The sequence below is a fragment of the Anabas testudineus genome, chromosome 6 (genome assembly GCF_900324465.2).
Source record: "Anabas testudineus chromosome 6, fAnaTes1.2, whole genome shotgun sequence".
NCBI lineage: Eukaryota > Metazoa > Chordata > Actinopteri > Anabantiformes > Anabantidae > Anabas > Anabas testudineus.
The window spans coordinates 2,271,696-2,290,009 of NC_046615.1; the positions used below are offsets into that span (position 1 = coordinate 2,271,696).

The 18,314-nt window shown below is 43.1% G+C and overlaps 1 protein-coding gene across 2 annotated transcripts in view; it reads right to left on the minus strand.

The window, feature by feature from the left end:
• Positions 1–1,876: 1,876 nt before the first annotated feature.
• Positions 1,877–18,314, minus strand: part of wwp2 (WW domain containing E3 ubiquitin protein ligase 2) — a 46,897-nt gene continuing 30,459 nt past the window's right edge. Inside the window, exons 11-24 of one of the 2 annotated variants that reach the window (XM_026364957.1) lie at positions 13,411–13,465; positions 11,781–11,862; positions 10,473–10,601; positions 8,919–8,997; positions 8,482–8,553; positions 8,288–8,376; positions 6,416–6,575; positions 4,520–4,653; positions 4,225–4,365; positions 4,000–4,120; positions 3,540–3,644; positions 3,349–3,445; positions 2,933–3,005; positions 1,877–2,643 (exon numbers count right to left, since the gene is read on the minus strand). In XM_026364957.1, coding sequence (XP_026220742.1) covers positions 2,544–2,643; positions 2,933–3,005; positions 3,349–3,445; positions 3,540–3,644; positions 4,000–4,120; positions 4,225–4,365; positions 4,520–4,653; positions 6,416–6,575; positions 8,288–8,376; positions 8,482–8,553; positions 8,919–8,997; positions 10,473–10,601; positions 11,781–11,862; positions 13,411–13,465 — 1,437 coding nt within the window. In that variant the 3' untranslated portion in view covers positions 1,877–2,543. The remainder of the gene's footprint in view (positions 2,644–2,932; positions 3,006–3,348; positions 3,446–3,539; positions 3,645–3,999; positions 4,121–4,224; positions 4,366–4,519; positions 4,654–6,415; positions 6,576–8,287; positions 8,377–8,481; positions 8,554–8,918; positions 8,998–10,472; positions 10,602–11,780; positions 11,863–13,410; positions 13,466–18,314) is intronic. The other variant, XM_026364958.1, reaches the window with a different exon arrangement.

Sequence of the window (18,314 nt, forward strand, 5' to 3'; positions counted from 1 at the left end):
CGGGCCGACCCGACGAATGCTGCACTTTCACAATAAGAGTCCGTCATTTATGGAAAGCTGAGATAGACTGACTTAAATAAATGAACACACACACACACACACACACACACACACACACACACACACACACACACACACACACACACACACACACACACACGCGCGCGCGCGCGTTCCAAAAGTATTAGAACAGTGAGGCCAGTTTCTTTATTTTTAATTACACTAAAAAACATTTGGTTTAGATATCAAAAGATGAAAATGAGACAAATGATCAATGTTTCCATTTTTATTTCCAGGTGTTTACATCTAGATTCTATTCACAACTTAGAAGATAGAAACTTTTGTTTGAATCCATTCATTTTTCATGTGAGACAGATAGATTACAGTGAAAAAGACTTAATATTTAGTTACAATGTAACTAAATATTAATATAATATTTCTATGAACACGTCTCTCTCTCGCTCTCTCTCTCTCTATATATGTGTGTGTATGTATAAATATGTATATATGTTCATATAAAGGACTTGCAACTAAATATTAAGTCTTATTCACGTTGATCTATTTAATCTATTACATATTTATACATAGATATCTATGGATATATGTATTCCAAAAGTGACCATTTATGTGCAACATTCATTAATTAAAAATAAAATTGAAAGTATTGCAAATAATTACATTAAAATACACAATACATGCTGTTTTCCAAATTTGGAATTTTATATACAGCAGGAATGTAGCATTGTTTCCACATATGTAAATATTTAAAGTTTGTACCAAGCTGACTATTTAAATGTGAATGGTCTGAATTGTAAACAGCAGCATTATGGCGAAGAAAGAGTGGGTGGTGGATTTAAGGGTATCAGTTTGGTTTGACTAAAGGTCAGCTCAGGTCACGTGGCGCTTGCTCAAACTTGATCCATGTCTCCTTAGTTTGCAGTGTCAAACACTGATGGACACACAGTGCCTGCAGTCGTCGAAGGTGTTGCTCCATTTAGCAGTGCAGCTGTTTGGTTCCAGACGCTGCTGGAATGGCCATCAGGAGAACACTGAGCCTCTTTGTGCTCATTGGATATGTGTGGACGTCTTACGCATAATCAGAAGCTTGTTTTGCTCCAAACTGTGGACAAGCTGAGTCAACTCTGGTCAGACATGCAGATCCCAGTGCAGTTTCCATCGGTTAGAGGTTCATGTGGAGCGAGCACTTTGTTTCCCAGTCCTCTACGCGCTTCACAATCCCCCGCTCATCTGAATACACTCTGCGTGGCTGTAGACAGCACCACCTGGTTAGCTGTTCCACTGTGTGAGCTGACAGCTACAGTTTACAGCAAAAAACATTACACTACAAAATATTTGTAGTTTTTTGTATTTAGAAATTGGGTTAGAGCTCTTTGGGAGTGGGGGACAAACCTACAATAGCACCCCCTATAGATCCGCCCCTGCAACAATCAACCTATGAACCAGAAAAGGTCTGACCAGGATTATACACAGTATATCATTATTGCATTATTCGCTTGACGTCACTGAACCTCCCAGCTGCAGCTGTGTCCAGAGACCACTGCTGCACACTGGAGAGCCAACGGGAGACTGCCAGTGGAGATACTGCATATGAAACATTTGTTTGGATGGTTAGATCCAAATCTGTATTTTCCATTACTGTGATCCTGGCAGCAAACCACAAAACGAGGCATGAGTGTGTGGAAAACGCTGCTGGTTCTGGCACAGCTCTATCCACATTCACAAACACGAATCCCCGTTCACCAGTTCCTTCCGATGTGACTAAGCAGATTTTATGATGAAACTTTAAGTAAGTACAACTACACTTTGAGTACGTTGTGTTGTGCCAAGCTACAAAACTAAATAAAAGCAACACAGCTCAAGATTGAAATCTCTTTATTTTAGTTATGTACAGGAGAAAAATGCTGAATTTCACAAGTGACAGAAAAATAAAAAATTAAATCACATCTCATCTCTCTAGCCTCTGTAACAGAGGTGCACTAGTTTGTGATAATGGCTCTCTGTCTCTCTATAAAGACACACACACACACTCTCACTCAATTCACCTGACGCACTTCCTTTCTCTCTCTCTCGACACTTTAAAATGTTTAAAAATGTAGTTCTCTCTGGTAGATATGTTATACTGTATTTGTGGGTAGCTGTGCTGTTGTGGTGAGTCGCTGCTGATATTAAGACTATCCTGCTGTCTGGGGTCGGTGAGTTTCTAAGCGGTGAGCAGAGGTGTATGTGCTATCCTGTCAAGCCCTCAGATACATAGACACCATTCATATGCATTGCCATTACACAGCGGCATTAACGTGAGCAGCCACACACACACACACACACACACATTCCTCCTCTACATTTCTCCAACTTAATTCATGATTCAGTTCACAAACATGACCCTCCTGAAGGTAAGGGGCTATAGATGATAGGTGATTTCTCAGCCCTGTGATTAACAAATATCAAAGAATAACAATTAAAAAAACCCAAAACAATTCCACTGAATTCACTGATCTTTAGTCGTCTTGTGAGCGCTTCCTGCGTCACTCTTGTCCAAATCCCTCCGTCTCCTCTATGGCGAACAGGAGTTTCTCTCTGAGTTGCTCCAGGCTTCTATAGGGCGGCAGATCCAGACGATTGAAGCTGTGTGGACGAGACAGGCAGGGTCACTATAAGTCGTTCCCATTATTGGCTTCACAAATACCCAGATGGAACTGTTTTCATATCTGTCACTCAAGTCTATGAAGTCTCAAATACCACTGCAACACAAAACACTTGAGGTAGCACAGCCACTGTACTAACGCTAGCAGACAGCTAGGTTCAACATTCAGTCACATCCCAGAGTCCTCCTCTTGTACAGAAAGTGAATCTCTGAACTTATATTTTTCTGCACAATAAAACAAAACAAATGAATAATGAGGCAGCAGCTTACCATGTGTGGCTTCTTGGAAGCCAAGTCTCCTTCCCCACCTTGTCTATGCAGAACTTCTGGGGACCATTACTTCCTGCAGGCGTTAAAAGAACAAAAACAAACAAACAAACTAAGTAAAATTACATTTTCAATTTTTATTATTTTTTCCCAATTGTTCCACTTCCTGACTGTAGTATTTTCACACCACCATTAACTGTGAGGTTGGGATGCTTTTAATGTGAAAAATCTACGGGATAGCTTAAAGAACTGGAATTAACCAGGAAATCAAGAGAGAAGAGAAAAAGACAAGCTGATAGTATGTGCTGAACCTGTGCCAAAATATGTTTACTTCACTTCCTAAACCATGACAACACTTTATTATTATTCTATTACACTAGAGTATGAACATGGATGCATGTGGGAATCTGGGTGTTTACCTATGAGCTCAGCGAAGCCTCCGACAGGCAGGCGACAGGTTCCTGTTACAAACTGAAGCAGACGGATTCTCTTCTCGTTGTCCATCTCTTTCACCACCTGCACAAACACAACCTCGTTATCGGGAACACATCATCCTAGCAGACGTGTGTGTGTGAGTGTGTGTGTGCTCACTGAAGTATGGTGTGCGTACCTGCCAGAACCAGTGGATCTGCTTGCTGTTTTTGGTGTAATGTCTGTAGATGGTGTTTTTCTGCCAGTCGGCCAAATCGATCTCCTGCATCCCACACAGCATCAGCTGCATCGCACAAGACAGAGGAAAGACAATTAAAATGCAGCGAGTGCAGCTTGGTCATTTCTGCTTCATCAGCAGGACAGCACAGGAGGACAACACTGGAGCAGGACGGGTTTAACACACAGTCCTGGTGAGTCAGTGGAATTCACTGTCACTGGAAGACTGGCTGCTGCTGCAACATGGACTCATTATGAATAGACAGTTTATTATATTAAAAAGGTTTATACATTTTTAGTCTACATTCTACATATTTAAATAAGATTTCAGATGTAGTGCTATTTCCTGACTTTTCAGAGGGTGTTCTTTCAAACCCAGTGGAAGTAGACCTCCAACCCTCCATCTAACACCTCTTCCTCACCTCCAGCTCCTTCTCGTCAAAGTAGCGGAGCCACTCCAGGGGAACCACCTCGTTGAAGCCATCCAGGAAGGCTTTGGTCTGCTCCTCCACCCCGCGGGTGAATCTCCAGTCTGTGAGCAGGCTAGGGGAAGGAAGAGTGGTTGAGTTTTATGGTTTGGTTCCAGCTTTGTTTTCCTGAAGAGGAATCACCTCCTCGTCTCCTCAGGTGAGTTCATGCCAACTGACCTGATGTACTCTTCCTTGTTCTCCTCAGTGACCAGCTCGTTCTCTCCGTCGTCCTTCAGCTGGTGAGTGGAAACTTTCCCGAGGATCTCCATATCCTGTGCAAAGTACAGCTCCACGCCACACTCCTCCAGGTTGTTTTCCCTGGACACACACACACACACACACACACACACACACACACACAGGAGAGCTCATTCTCACACACCTATCAAAGGCACATTATTTCCCTCCTCTTCTACATATGTGAGCACACAAACCCACTGAGAGACCAAACTGTTAACTGCTCATTACTTACTTGACCCACATGATGGAGTTATAGAACTCAGGATCTATGGACTCCAGGTCTTTGAGAGTAGGTTTCTTGTCCAGCATTCGCTTGTAGAACGGCAGCGTGAAACCAGTGTCAATGAACTTTCCGTGGTACAGAGCCTGCAGGGAGGATTTGTTACATTACAAACTCCAATAAGAAACTAATTCAATGCTTACAGACAGTAGGAATTCACTACGTCCAGTTTGATGGGAGAGTTTTCCACACTTTTGTGCTATTTTCTGACCATATGTTTTAAATTTGTTCTTGAAAAATGATAGATATTTTTAGTGTTTGTACTGATGAGTCACTGTGAATTGTCTGGTTCCCATTTATGCTTCAACAGTCACTCACTTCTACCGGAGACATGAATGAGGCTTTTATATGAGGAATCACAGCAGCCGGATATAGTTGTGCTTGCCTCTCTTACTGAAGTCACATCTGCTTACTGTACATACACAAACATATAAACAAACATAGAAGAAGCCTTCATTCCTATTTTCTTAATGTAAAAGAAGTTCATGCACAGTCAGAATCTTTCCTGTGTGTGTGTGTGTGTGTGTGTGTGTGTGTGTGTGTGTGTGTGTGTGTGTGAGGAACAGTAAATTGAACACATTCATCCAGATGTCGCAGTTTCATGTTAAAAGAAAAAAAAAAAGAAAAAAAAAACCCACAGAGAGCTGTGATGAGCCAAAAACAACACAGACACCCAATGACTGACTGAGTCACAGTCTGTTCTGTCCTACTGTATCCTGACCAACCATGTGTCTGTCTCACAGCCAGTGAGCCAGTGCATGCGCACGCACACACGCACACACGCACACGCACACACACGCACACACACACACACACACGCACACACACACACACACACACACACACACACACACACACACACACACACACACACACACACACACACACACACACACACAGATGGGGTAAAGATGGTGGGTAAAAAAAGAGAAAGTAAAGATAATAGAAGACAGAGAGTAAGAGGGTTTGGAAGTAAAGAGTTGTCGTCTTTGTAGAAGTGAGCAAAATGCATTTTCTGACTAAATATAGGCAGCTGCTGGCAGCTGTGGGCTGGGTGTGGCAGTGAGGTCATGGTGTGGGTGAGGGGTGCGGTGGCAGACGGAAGGAGGGTGTCGGTTTTGGGAACTAATGGCTTTTGGAGTTGATCCCAAAGAAATGACATTAGAGTACACACTGTACATCATGTATACACTGTAGATGGTGAGGTTTCTGAACTACTGCGTCAGACAAATCTTAAAAAAAAAGAAAAAAGAAAAAAAAGATCCTGGTGAACAAGTGGCCTGCACATCGTCACACGTCCTGTGCAGAACTGCCAGGTTTCATTATGAACACTTGTGTCTTTTAAGAAAAGGACAGATTTAGTGTTGCACTCTTATTACAATGTCTGACTCATGAGATATCAATGCAACACCACCTAACAGTTCAGTTTATGTCCTTACGCATGTTCTAGACTCATTGTAATCAGTGAGTCCACACATTTACATTTAGTTATTTGGCAGATGCTTTTATCCAGAGCGACCTACAAATGAGGTACAAAGTAGCAAATATTTAAGCCAAGGAGAAGAACTTTAAAGTAAAGTGCTCTAGGAAGAGCTGTTGGTAGATGGGTAGGTCGTTCCAACATCAGGTAACCACAGAACGCAGACGTTTGTGCCACATGTAATGAAATTCACTCCACGTGTTCCCAATATCTTGCTTTGACCAGAATGGATCAAATGTGAGCTGATGTTAAACTTTGATCAACTAAGCTATCTTTCTACTTCAGATAATAAATAAACTGAAAAGACCATGAACATCCCTGAAAACAAATCAAAGTCTGCTTTGACTAAAACTAATAGTAAAGCTCACCATAGCAATGAAGCGGCCGATGAAGCGGAAGTACGTGAGGTGGTCGGGGTTGATGGAGGAGGCCGGGTTGATCTGCAGGCAGTAGTTGTTCTTGCCGGCATATTCAAAGAGACAGTACATGGGGTTCAGGACCTCGTGGGACAGCAGGAAGAACCACTCCCTGCAGAGCAAGAGGACAAAAGACATTAACGCAGGAGAAGAAGGCACGACCAGATCAGATCCCAGCAGGGACATGCTGCCATGATGGCAATAAAGTCATTCAATGATATGATGCTGGAAAATGTAACATGTGAGAGGTATCATGTTGGCTGCTTCGAAGTGAAGCAGCTACTTTTATCATCTTAAGCTAAAACAAAAATGTTGGTGGAGGCAAAACAAACTGTGATCCAAGAACAAGAGCAGATGATGATTCAGATCGATGACAAAAAGATGAAGACATAACAAATACAGGGAAATGCTAAAAGCACAGTACATTTAATGCAAGGACAGATCATCATCAACAAAAGCACAATTCTAATTTACACATGAAGTGGTTTCAGCAGAGTGTGTGACTGAGTAAAGCTTCACATGCTTAACTTTAGCCTGTTCATTCTGTTTGATTAAATAATGTGAGTTTTATATCTCTACTGTGACGTCCTGGAGCCTCCACAAGTTTCCTGGCAGACCTCAGAGTGACAATTTGAGGAAGATTCTGCTCCCAGACCAGAAATAGTTCCATGATGCAACTTTACGTAAAACCATAAATTGACATTATTACACATTGGCTTTGGTTCAGATTATGTCGAGCTTTAGAACTGCTTGTGGTTGGATTTTATTAACTTGAGCTTCCAGTCTTTACACCAAGCTACAATAAGTATTTAGCGTGGCGTGAAAAGCTGGACTAACTACATGATGGCTCAAACTCAGCATGTGATTTGCATTGACCTTCTGATTCCTTTGATGAGACTTCTCTCTAAATGTCGGCTTTTTAAAATAGCAGTCTGGTGTAGAGCAGCAAATATGTGTTTTTATTCACCTACTGTGGATCTTGGTGTAAATTAACAGCACATTTACAAATCTGCAGCTCAATTATTGACACAAATATTACAGGAAGACAAAACATTTAATATTACAGATAAATAAAACAGAGCAGAATGTTTAAAAAGACAGTGGAACATCTGTGGAAGGATGCATGTTAGAGAGAGCAGCGCCACCACCAGCTGCAGAACCAGAACCAGAACCAAGCGCTCCCAAGGCCCCTGCCCTTCCCCTTGGGGTATATGGGAGGGTGGGGTGTGGGGTGTATGAACTGACGGACGGACGGACGGACGGAGACACCTCCCAACATCCCGTCCGTGGTTCTACCCTGTGGTAGAACAGCATGATGTCACCTACCATAGGGTAAAACCACTGACGTGACACCGGAGACAGACACACAATGCAAAACCAAACAGAAAAATGAGAAGACCACCAACAGAAAAATAACAACATACATATAGAGAGAAAGACCTGAAACACAGCAGACGCAGGGGGCAGGATGGATACATGTGATGGGTGGATGGAGGACACAAATGTTGCAGGAGGGTAGCAGGTGACGTTTAGAGATATTAAGTCATCCACAATTTCATCCCACACATACGAATCTCTGACACACCAACCTCCACACAGATGACAAAATGGTTATGGAATCCTCATTCGCCTTTTTTTCTAATCTTTAGAGAATGTTTCAATCCTGCCTCAAACTGCAGTAACCACCAACTTTACTGCTGCTGCAGAGCTGCACAAGTGGCAGGAAGAGAAAACATACTATCGCCGTCACCAACATTAAAACCAAACGTGGAAAAGAAACCCTGACAAGATGACAGGATGTGCTTGTTTCGTTGTTGCTCTCACCTGGCGATGCCGCCATAGTCCAGCCCCTCCTCTCCCCTCATAATGATGTAGAGTCTGCGACGCAGGTCGTATGGCTTCACATTCATGATCTGAGGACGAAACAGATATTTGCCACACACACATGGTGCATGTTGACAGGCAACGTCTGAGACTGACAGACAACTGGAGAGATGTGTGTTTTGTGCATCTCTGACCTGCTGAAACGAATCCTCAAACAGTGTCTGTCTGGACACGGAGATCTTCACATGGCTCGGCAAGGCATTGGACTAGACAGAGGAACACAGCAACTTTACCCAACTTTAAGCTTTACATGAAAACAATTCAGTTTGGAATGTGAAAATGCTCTTTTTAAGATGCACGTGTTATAGAGATATTTTACAGATACTGTACTAGAGAATTCTGCCTGCACATAAGTTTTAAATCAAAATTCTCCTCTGAGAAATCTCCTCCTGAAACAGCAGCACTGTGTCTTAGCTCAGACCCTGAGCAGACAAATCCATGTGCACTGCTGGATACATGTAGAAATGTGTTTTTGCAGAACTTGGGCAACAAGACCCCAAGTCCAACAACACAAAGAAGGTGAAGTGTGCGGAGAGAGAAACGTTTGCAGCTGCAGACTTCAGTTACTTACATGGCACAGGAAACGGAACTGGTGGTATTTCCACCTGAAGCTGCGGTCATAGGCTCCAGGTGAACCGCCCTGCCGTGACCTACACACACACACATAGATGTAAAGGAGAAAAGAGAAACACGTTTTTACACCATTTAAATAAAAATCTGTTGGAATCCTGATTCAAGAATTCCACATAATCACCTGAAACAAACAAACTGACTTTGACGTCGTGTTTCTGGCTTTTGACAGATCAGCTGCACAAACTGCTGCTTTAAGAAGCTCTAATGTTCTCTGCGGCCCAGAGACTCAGAGTAAATATTAAATTCACATCAGTCATCCTGCTCTAAATAACGACTCAGCGTATGTGGGTCTCAAACACAGAGGTGAGTCTGGGCCTGCAGCTGTGTTAGTATAAGCTCCACCAACCTACTTCTCACACACACACACACACACACACACACACACACACACACACACGCACGCACGCAGGATATGTGCCTTGTCAGCAGTGGCGAGGCTCAGATGCAGACAGAAGGAAAGAGCGAGTTAGACAGATAATGGGAGGAAAGGAAGAGAAAATGAAATGGAGAGAAGAAGAAGAAGAAGAAGAAAGAGCAGGAGGAGGCTGCTAATGTGTCGAGTTTGTGCCCGCCAAGCTGCCAGGCACATCTTGGTTTAGGTTAGGAAATGAAGACCGCAGCGGCAGAGCCCTGGCCACATTCAGACACACACACACACACACACACACACACACACACACACACACACACACACCCCTGCAGATTAGAAAAAAAAAAAAGGACAGTGACAACTCTTTCAGAAGACCTCAGCTCTAAGAATATGTTCAAATCTCAGCAAAAAACAACAACAAAAAAAACAAAAAAACAAAAGCTGCTCGCAGATGCACTCGTGCACACACACAAACCACACCATCTACAGTGGAGACCACACAAGCAAACACACACTCGCATGCTGAACGGAAACGCAGACAAACACGCATGCCAGCGAAGCCCACAGTGCATGTGCACATTCTCCAGACTTTGCTGAGATTTGAGGCTGCTTCGAAGGCACGGCACACATCCATTAGCTGAGAGGAGGTGTGTGTGTGTGTGTGTGTGTGTGTGTGTTTGTGTGTGTGTTTGTGTGTGTGCAATAGCATGGACACGTTGCTGGAGTAAAATGTGACCTTTTGGCATTGTTACATATATGCTGAAGTTGACTCTGTCTGAAATATTTAAAAACAGGCAAAGAAACGAAAGGCGATGGAGAGAATGTAATGATCATGTTTAAAGTTCAAAGGACAGTTTTGGTCTTTTTTATGATCTTTATGGTTTTCACATAATGAGGGGGTTCTCGAAATTAATACTTTAATACAGTGCAGTTATGTCAGACTTTGGCAAAATCATTGTGTAATATTTTGGAAATTGATAAAGCAGCTGATTTTTAGAAGGGTTTTTTTGTCTTGAGATAATTTCCTGAGAAACTATTTGCCTCAGTCTATGACATTGTATTTCTTAAAAAAAAGTAGATAAAAAAAAAACAGGTTTGGGAGGAAGGGCAGAGAATATTTACCCTGACTCAAACCCAGGTCGGGGGTCTTTAAAGGTGGTGGTGCGTGAGTTGTGGTCCACAAAATATCGGACTCCCTCTGGGGTGTACTTCATCTCCCAGCCCGGGGGCAGGGGGTGCTCCTTGATCATCCTGCAACAGGGAGAGGGGCAGTGAGCACGGTCCCAGCCGGAGGGGTGGGTGGGATGATGAAACTATGACACACCTCCCACCAACCTGTGGCTCTAAAATAATGAAAGCACAACCTGCGCTGGCCACGCCATGCTGGATTCTAAAGGCATGTCTGATTGCTTCAAAACCACTGGAGACCAGTGTAGCGGCGAGCAGCAAGACGAAGCACTCGACTCGACTGCTTAACCAACTACAGCTACAGCCGCTCCACCTAATGTTGAAATGCTTGACCAGGACATGTAACTGCTACTCTATGTGTTCAGATAAGGAAACTTTTCTTTTTGTATTTTGAATTGTTTCTCATCCAGGTGGTCAGAATAGTCTCTGAAAATGCTGTAAACACCTTCAGAACAGCAGTAAGTGGTGTTTAACTACCTCACAGATTTGCTATAGGGTGGCTATCCTTGCTGTAGCTCTGTGACTTGAATGTAACAGTAATAGAGGAGAGGCCTAAAACTGGGGCCGTAACCACATCTCCAGCTTATGTTTCCATATAGTGATGAAGATGAATGCCATGTTTGTATGTTCAGCAGCCTGAAAAAAAATTCAATCTGAAATGTGTGGAAGGGGGGGGAGGGGGAAATGCAGAGATTTGCACTACAAGTGTGCAAAGACAGGAAAGCTCATCTATTTATACCAGCTGGCCTCACAGAGAGTTAAAGGTGCAGTGAGGTAAGAAGAAAAACCATGTGACAGATCTCTGGGAGTGTTTAAATGTCAATGACACAGAGGGTGATGCAAGAAAAATGATCAGTTCAACTGGAAAAAAGTTTCCAAATCCCTCTGGTGGATTAGAGTTTGGGAGCAGTCGCATCGCCTGCAGTACAACCGTAGAAACTCCCCTTCTGCCAACGAATGTTCGTTTTCAGCTCAGAACAGCCCACATGTCAAATAAAGGTTTACGTGTTTGTGTAAACTCGCTCATTTTTTAAAAATTTTAAATTTCCCTCCTTTGGGAAATCTAACTATTTATTTTAATTTAATAAAATTCCCTGTTTGTAACCGATTATCTCATAATGTCTGACTCACTCCGTGGTCATATGATGATCATATATTTCTGTTCAAGCAAACACCCAAAAGCGACATACCATCTAACAAGCACATGCACACACTATCGCTTTTTCGAGCTCACAGTCTTACCCTTGGGTCCGCGGATCGTCCCACTGTGTCGTCCGTGTGTTGTGGTTGACAAAGTACACTCTGCCATTGTCTTGACGCTTCTCTGTGGACACACACACACAAAAAAATAATGTGGGATAAATCACTAGAGACTTACAGAGACTGTGTCTCTGGGTGAGGAAAATATGGCACCAGTGTGATAGAAAACCAACAAGTCTGTGTGGTATTTCACTGTGGCTCGGTTGTGAATACCGCACCAGGGTGAACCTAAGTGTCTGTGGGAGTGTGGAATTATGGTAGCAGAAGAGGTGTCTGAGTTGAAGTGACCACAAATATGAAAGATTTCATTTCAATAAAAGTTAAACAGTTGAATGGAGTGCACTAAAAGCATATTAAAGACACATTATAGTTTATGGAAGCAGGTAAACTGTGTGTGTGTGTGTGTGTGTGTGTGTGTGTGTGTGTGTGTGTGTACTGTAGGGCACTGGTCTCAAGAGAGAGTAGCTGGTGCCCCATCCTCCTCCCTCTGTCGCTCTGACATCTTTTTCTCATTAACAGGAGTGTGCGTAGGGCCCAGAAACTGTGGGGCTCACATTGCAACTCTTACTAGCTTTCTCTCTCAACTTACCCCCACCCCTCTTTTTCTATCCAGTTCAACACCCCCCATCCCACCAAACCCTCCCATCCACTTCCCCACTTCCAGTTTCTTTCATTTGCCACTGTCTCTTTGCCTTCTCCTCCATCTTAAGGCACCGCGACATGCTGAAAAGGCATCATGGGCAGTGAGGGTTTTTTTTTTTCTTTTGAGTGGTGGGGGGGATGATAATCTTTGAAAATGTTGGTGGGACGCAGGCTGCCAGCAACATTCACTTATGAATGAATGTGTGTGATTCTGCATGGAAGCCGATGATATTACTCATTTGGGGAAAAATGTTGGATGATGAAAAACCATCAGTCAGTCAGTCAGTAATGCTGCGTCTGTAATTTGTGGACTTGAGGGTAATGAGAGCATGCACTGTTGTACTGTGATACATTGAAATAACATGAGTACTGAAAAGATACCTAAATATGTTTTATCCAGGTTTTCTATGATTGCAATGAATGATTGTTATCAATACATCAATCAATAACTGATCTGCTCAGTGGGGACTGCAGAAAACAGCCTGGAGCAAATAGCAAAAGCCACAAAACCGGCACTGTTCCTAATGTTACGTAAATACCTAAAATCATCAAAAATGTGCACAGGGCTCTGTTAGAACTTGCAAACTTTTTGCAACACTTTCACCTAAACCTAACTCCCTCATAGCCGCCTGCGGTAAACAAACTTAAATTGACAAAATCCAGAGACTGGAGTTTGGAACTTGTTGACCACTGGCAAACCACTTCAAAAATACCTACACAAGACTGTAAGGGTTTGCAGGTTTCGACTGAAAACAGCTCAGAGTCACGAATCCACAGTTCTGACTGAGCAGATTAATTTCAACAGTGACACCTCCTCGCAGGTACGGAGGACAAACTGACTAAAACCTACTGTAGTCTGCTGACTGAGACCAAACTTCAAGACCAATGTTTCAGCTCACCTCTGTAAAATGATATTTGCCTGGAGTGTGTGTGCGAGTGTATGAGGAGTGTATGAGTGTGGCAAACTTACCCCATCCAGGAGGCAGAGGGCCCAGAGGGTCATTTTCCACCAAGGCACCGGACGGCTAAAGGAGAAGCAGACAGACAAAACAAATCCAGGTTAGAGACACCTTTCTGTCTCTCCTCTTGCTCTTGTCCTTCTCCTGCTGCCACTCAGCGTTTGTCCTTTTTACAAAACTGTGAGTAATTCTGACGCTCAGCTTCTCATCGGCGTGTTAGGACGATGAAAGTAAAAAAAGATAAAAATAAAAAAGTTGTAAATGAGTAAGAAAAAATAAGAAAGGAAAAGAAAACTCACTCAGCTCAGTTGTCCAAAACGCTGGTAATCAAGAAGGTAAAGTATTGCTAACTCACAGAACCAGGATGGTACCTGTGGGTAAGTCAGGATGGTGTGTGTGTGTGTGCCAGTGTTAAGTGCAGGAAGTGGAGGGGCTGGCTCCTCACTGCTGCAACGGTGAGGGGCGACTGAGGGAGCTGGCCGGCCAGCCGCTCGTATGCCTTCCAAAAACTACACGCTCGGTAGGAGGATAAAACAACAAAGCTGTTCCAATGAGCTCACTGGCTGGACGCAAGCCCCACCCCCTCCCCGGCTTCCCGCTCACCTCCTCAAACGCACCCCACCTCACACTCCTCCTCCTGCGCCTCCATCTCCACCACCCTGGCACCCCTCCCTTCTCCACCCTGACGTCCTCCTCCTCTTTTCTCTTGCCTCTTTTCTCTAGTGCTGCTGTGAAAGTAGGCAGGAAAGTGCGATGTCTGAGGGAACTGAGGGAACATTCATGCTTGTTCCAGACTGAACACCCCCACACACACACACACACATACACCTCCAACCTACTGCCCCACCCACCACGCCTCATCACCCACCACCCCCAACCCAACCCGGGCCTGACAAAAGGCACCTTTATTCACCCTGAGCCTGGAAACTGTTGTGGGGTTTACTCAGCCTGCGCTCACGCACACACACTGAAAAAATAAAAAAGACTGTGTGGAAAGTTTGTCCGTGGCAAACAGTCAGTCAATGTGTATGTTCTTATGTTGAAATACACACACACACACACACACACACACACACACACACACACACACACACACACACACACACACACACACACACACACACACATAAATATATCGCATTGAGTGGAAAAGTAGCTGAAAAGACACTTGTTGGGAATTAGCGACTACTGATGGGTTTTCATGCTGAAACATGTTTAGTTAGGCATATCACAAACAACTTCATTAACTGGACTGGAGCCTCCAAAGACAATATGTTATGCTGGATAATGTTGCAGTGTAGCTGTAAATACAAAGTTAACCCTTTTCCACCAGCATAAACCAGGGGCTGTTTAGTGCTGGTTGAACTGGTTCTTGCAAACCGGGTTACTTGGGTCAGAGTCAATGCAGACATCTGCTTGTGTCTCCACTTTCAAAGCAACGCCAACACCAAATAATTATCTATAATTAATATTTGAGCTGCTTGTTGTCGTCACAATGGACCGCAATAATGTGTGAAACATTCCGATTTTTTGTTAAAACTCAAAGTAGGATGTAATGCTAGCTTTTGTTAGCTTTAGCCTATTACTAGCAAACTAGCTTCAACACAGTACATTTTAGATGTTTTAGCAGTTAAACAAATCTAATAAATGATGCACTTATTTTTGTCTTTACAACACTGTAGTTGTTCTTGTTGATCACAATAATCCCACACCCAGCCCCTAATGCCAGTGGTTCTTGGTATAAGACCAGCAAAGAGTTGGTGCCAATCTGGAACCCGTTTTCAGCCAAGAACTGGTTCTTTGGCTGGTGAAATGCAAAGAACTGGTTTGAAAGTAAGCACTGGCTCCAAACCAGCCCTGGAACTGGCTTGGTGGAAAAGAGGCAATGAAATCTATTTGGTAACTGTAAAAAGCAAAAGAAGCTCCAATATGAACAAAAAAATAAATGATACATTTGGAAAGGCATTAAAAACAGGGGCTGGTTTGGGCAGTGTAGGTAGGGCCTGTTATCCCTTGTTGACTGCAGTGAAGTGAAAAAAACAAACAAAAAAACATTTTCCAAATCAAGGCTGATGGACCTTTAAAGCATTCTGCTTTGACACATTGCTGCACAAAAGTGAGAGAAGCCAGCGAATGTCAATGCCACCTTACGCTGCATTTCCCCCAAAAGGAAATATGACTTTGCCCGTGTAAAGTGGCTCTGTCATGGAAACTCTGAGAGAGTTCGGATGGAAAGGAGTGGGCCTGCCGGAGGAGCGAGAGTGGGCACATAACAGGGTTAAAGGGTGTGCGAGTGTGTGTCTCGCTCCCATCGACAGCCAATCTATGCCCCCGCGCCCCACCCTTATGGGTTTTCTGTGACTAAAAAAGGTAAAAGTAGAATATAATGATATAAAGACATGATGACTTCATCCTGGCTCTGACCATTCAGCTCCTCAGCAGCTTCCAGACACAGCGAGGCCGGAGAGAGAGAGAGAGAGAGAGAGAAAAAGAGAAATAGGCTGAGAAAACAAGCGAGGAAGAAAGGAAAAAGAAGCATGTTGGCAGAAGCTTGTGAAAGAAAGGTTGGGTGTTATGGATCTAGAAGGAATATGCCATAAAGGCCTGTTTCAAGGTCCAGCACTACAAATGAAAAAGGCAATTTCAGCTGGTCAGCCTTTTACACTTTTACTAGAAAATAGACATACAAAATATTATTTTTAAAATTATTAAAATTCCACTCATGCTAGTGCCACAAAAACAACTCGCCACTTGTTTTCCTACATCTGCAGGGAGCAGAGAGGCAAAGGAAGAGTGTAGAAAGGGGAGGTCAGTGAGTTCTAATGCTATAAAATAGTAGCAGCAACAACAACAGCAGTGTCGTTTGGATCAGCCGGGAAAAGCGTTTTTGTTGGAATAAGTTTGAAGTTCATTATGTCAGCTTCTTATTTCATATTGCATAAACCCTTTTTTTAAATGATAAATATCCTCTAAAACAGGGGTATTCAACTAGTATTTAAAGGGGTCCGGTTACACAATATTTTTGGAAGCAAAGCTCCGGAGGATTATAATGTCTAACTATTTACTGCGATATATTATACATCAAACTGAGCATGTGGCTCCAGATCCTGGTGGACTGGTCATACTGGGCTCTGAGACTAGGAACTCTCTGTGATCGCACTTCAGATTTGAGTGGGTATGTGTGTTCAAAACCTTTGTGTTTTGTCTCATAATGCAAGACACTGGTTTAGTTCAGTGGGTAATATGAACAGACAGGAGTCTGTTCATTCTGGATTATCTCTCCTCTGTCGTCTGTATCTCTCCCTCTCTGTCGTCTGTCTCTCTCAACTCTGTCGTCTGTCTCTCTCAACTCTGTCGTCTGTATCTCTCCTCTCTGTCGTCTGTCTCTCTCCTCTCTGTCGTCTGTATCTCTCTCCTCTCTGTCGTCTGTCTCTCTCCTCTCTGTCGTCTGTATCTCTCCCTCTCTCGTCTGTATCTCTCCCTCTCTCCTCTCTGTCGTCTGTCTCTCTCCTCTCTGTCGTCTGTATCTCTCCTCTCTGTCATCGTAAAAGTTGTAACTTTATATTGTAGCTTTAAATAATTTAACCGAAGATTAAATATAGTGTTTTACACCAACTCTTCCAAACCAGTATAAAACCAATGGATATTCACTTGCTATTTATGTGTAGCAAAGTTTAGAAAATATTATAGTAACTAAATATTTAGTTTAGAAAATATTTAGCTGGTAGCTTCTGATTTTAAGCCAGTGCTGTGTGCTGCATTAAAATCACATGGTTTCAGCTTTCAACAATAAATCTTGCCTCTAGAGCAGCGGTACCCAACCTTTTTTGCGCCACGGACCGGTTTAATGTCAGACAATATTTTCGCGGACCGGCCTTTAAGGTGGTTCGGTTAAACGCAACGAAATAATATGATACGACCGGCGTAAAACTGGTATTTTCTAAATATATTCTTTTTCTGTCTCCTCACTGGCCCTTTTACCCTCACTGGCCCTTGCTAATTTCAATTTAGTGGTGATGTATTATGTGTTACCTGCTGGAGCAGCCCCTTTAAGAAGGTACCAGATGTAAGTAAGACATGTGACCAAGGCAAGCACCTTGACATGCATCAAGAGTGTGTCATAGACAGATGTGGCAGAGAGAATCCGGTAATTTTACAAAATGAAACATCGTTCAGAATCAGATAATAAATAAAACGGAAATGATGTAAGTTATGTATTCTTTCTGTGCGGCTCTGTACCAACTGACCCACCGACCGGTGCTGGTCTGTGGCCCGGCGGTTGGGGCCACTGCTCTCGAGCATCCCATCACGTCAAATCTTCCAGTTATTCCTTTATTCATGTCATTTAAATAATTTAAACCTGATGTTTTTGAAGCTTTTGCTCCAGCTAGGGTTACACACAAATAAAACTTGATTTCTGATTGGGACTTTCCTAGTTTACATTTAACATTGTATTGTGCAGAAGTACATCTACTAATATGGACTGACAATATAAATACCGCCTGCATTTCTACTTGGGTCTAAAACTAACATAAAATCACAGTTTTAGGTTGGAAAGACTTTCTTTTCTTCATGACAAAATGTTAACATGCCTGGTAACAGTGCACTTTACATACGTTCTGTTCTTTGTCCTTTCATGAAGTAAGTGCCTTATGGAAATATGATCACTAATGGGTTGTGTGTAAACATGGGTGCAGCCGTGTGGTCGTGTGTGAGTTTTCTGTTCAGGGCTGCAAGTGATAAAACACAGGGCTGATTCAGGTGGTGTTGTTAAGGGTCCTTGTTCCAGCGAGAATGGACAGAGGGTCAAGACTGGGGGAGGTGGGAAGCTTAAGAAGAAGGAAGCAATTGAGGGAAGGTGAGGGAAGGGCTGATTTGAGGGTGAAGGATGAGGGGTGGTAAAAACTGAAAAAAT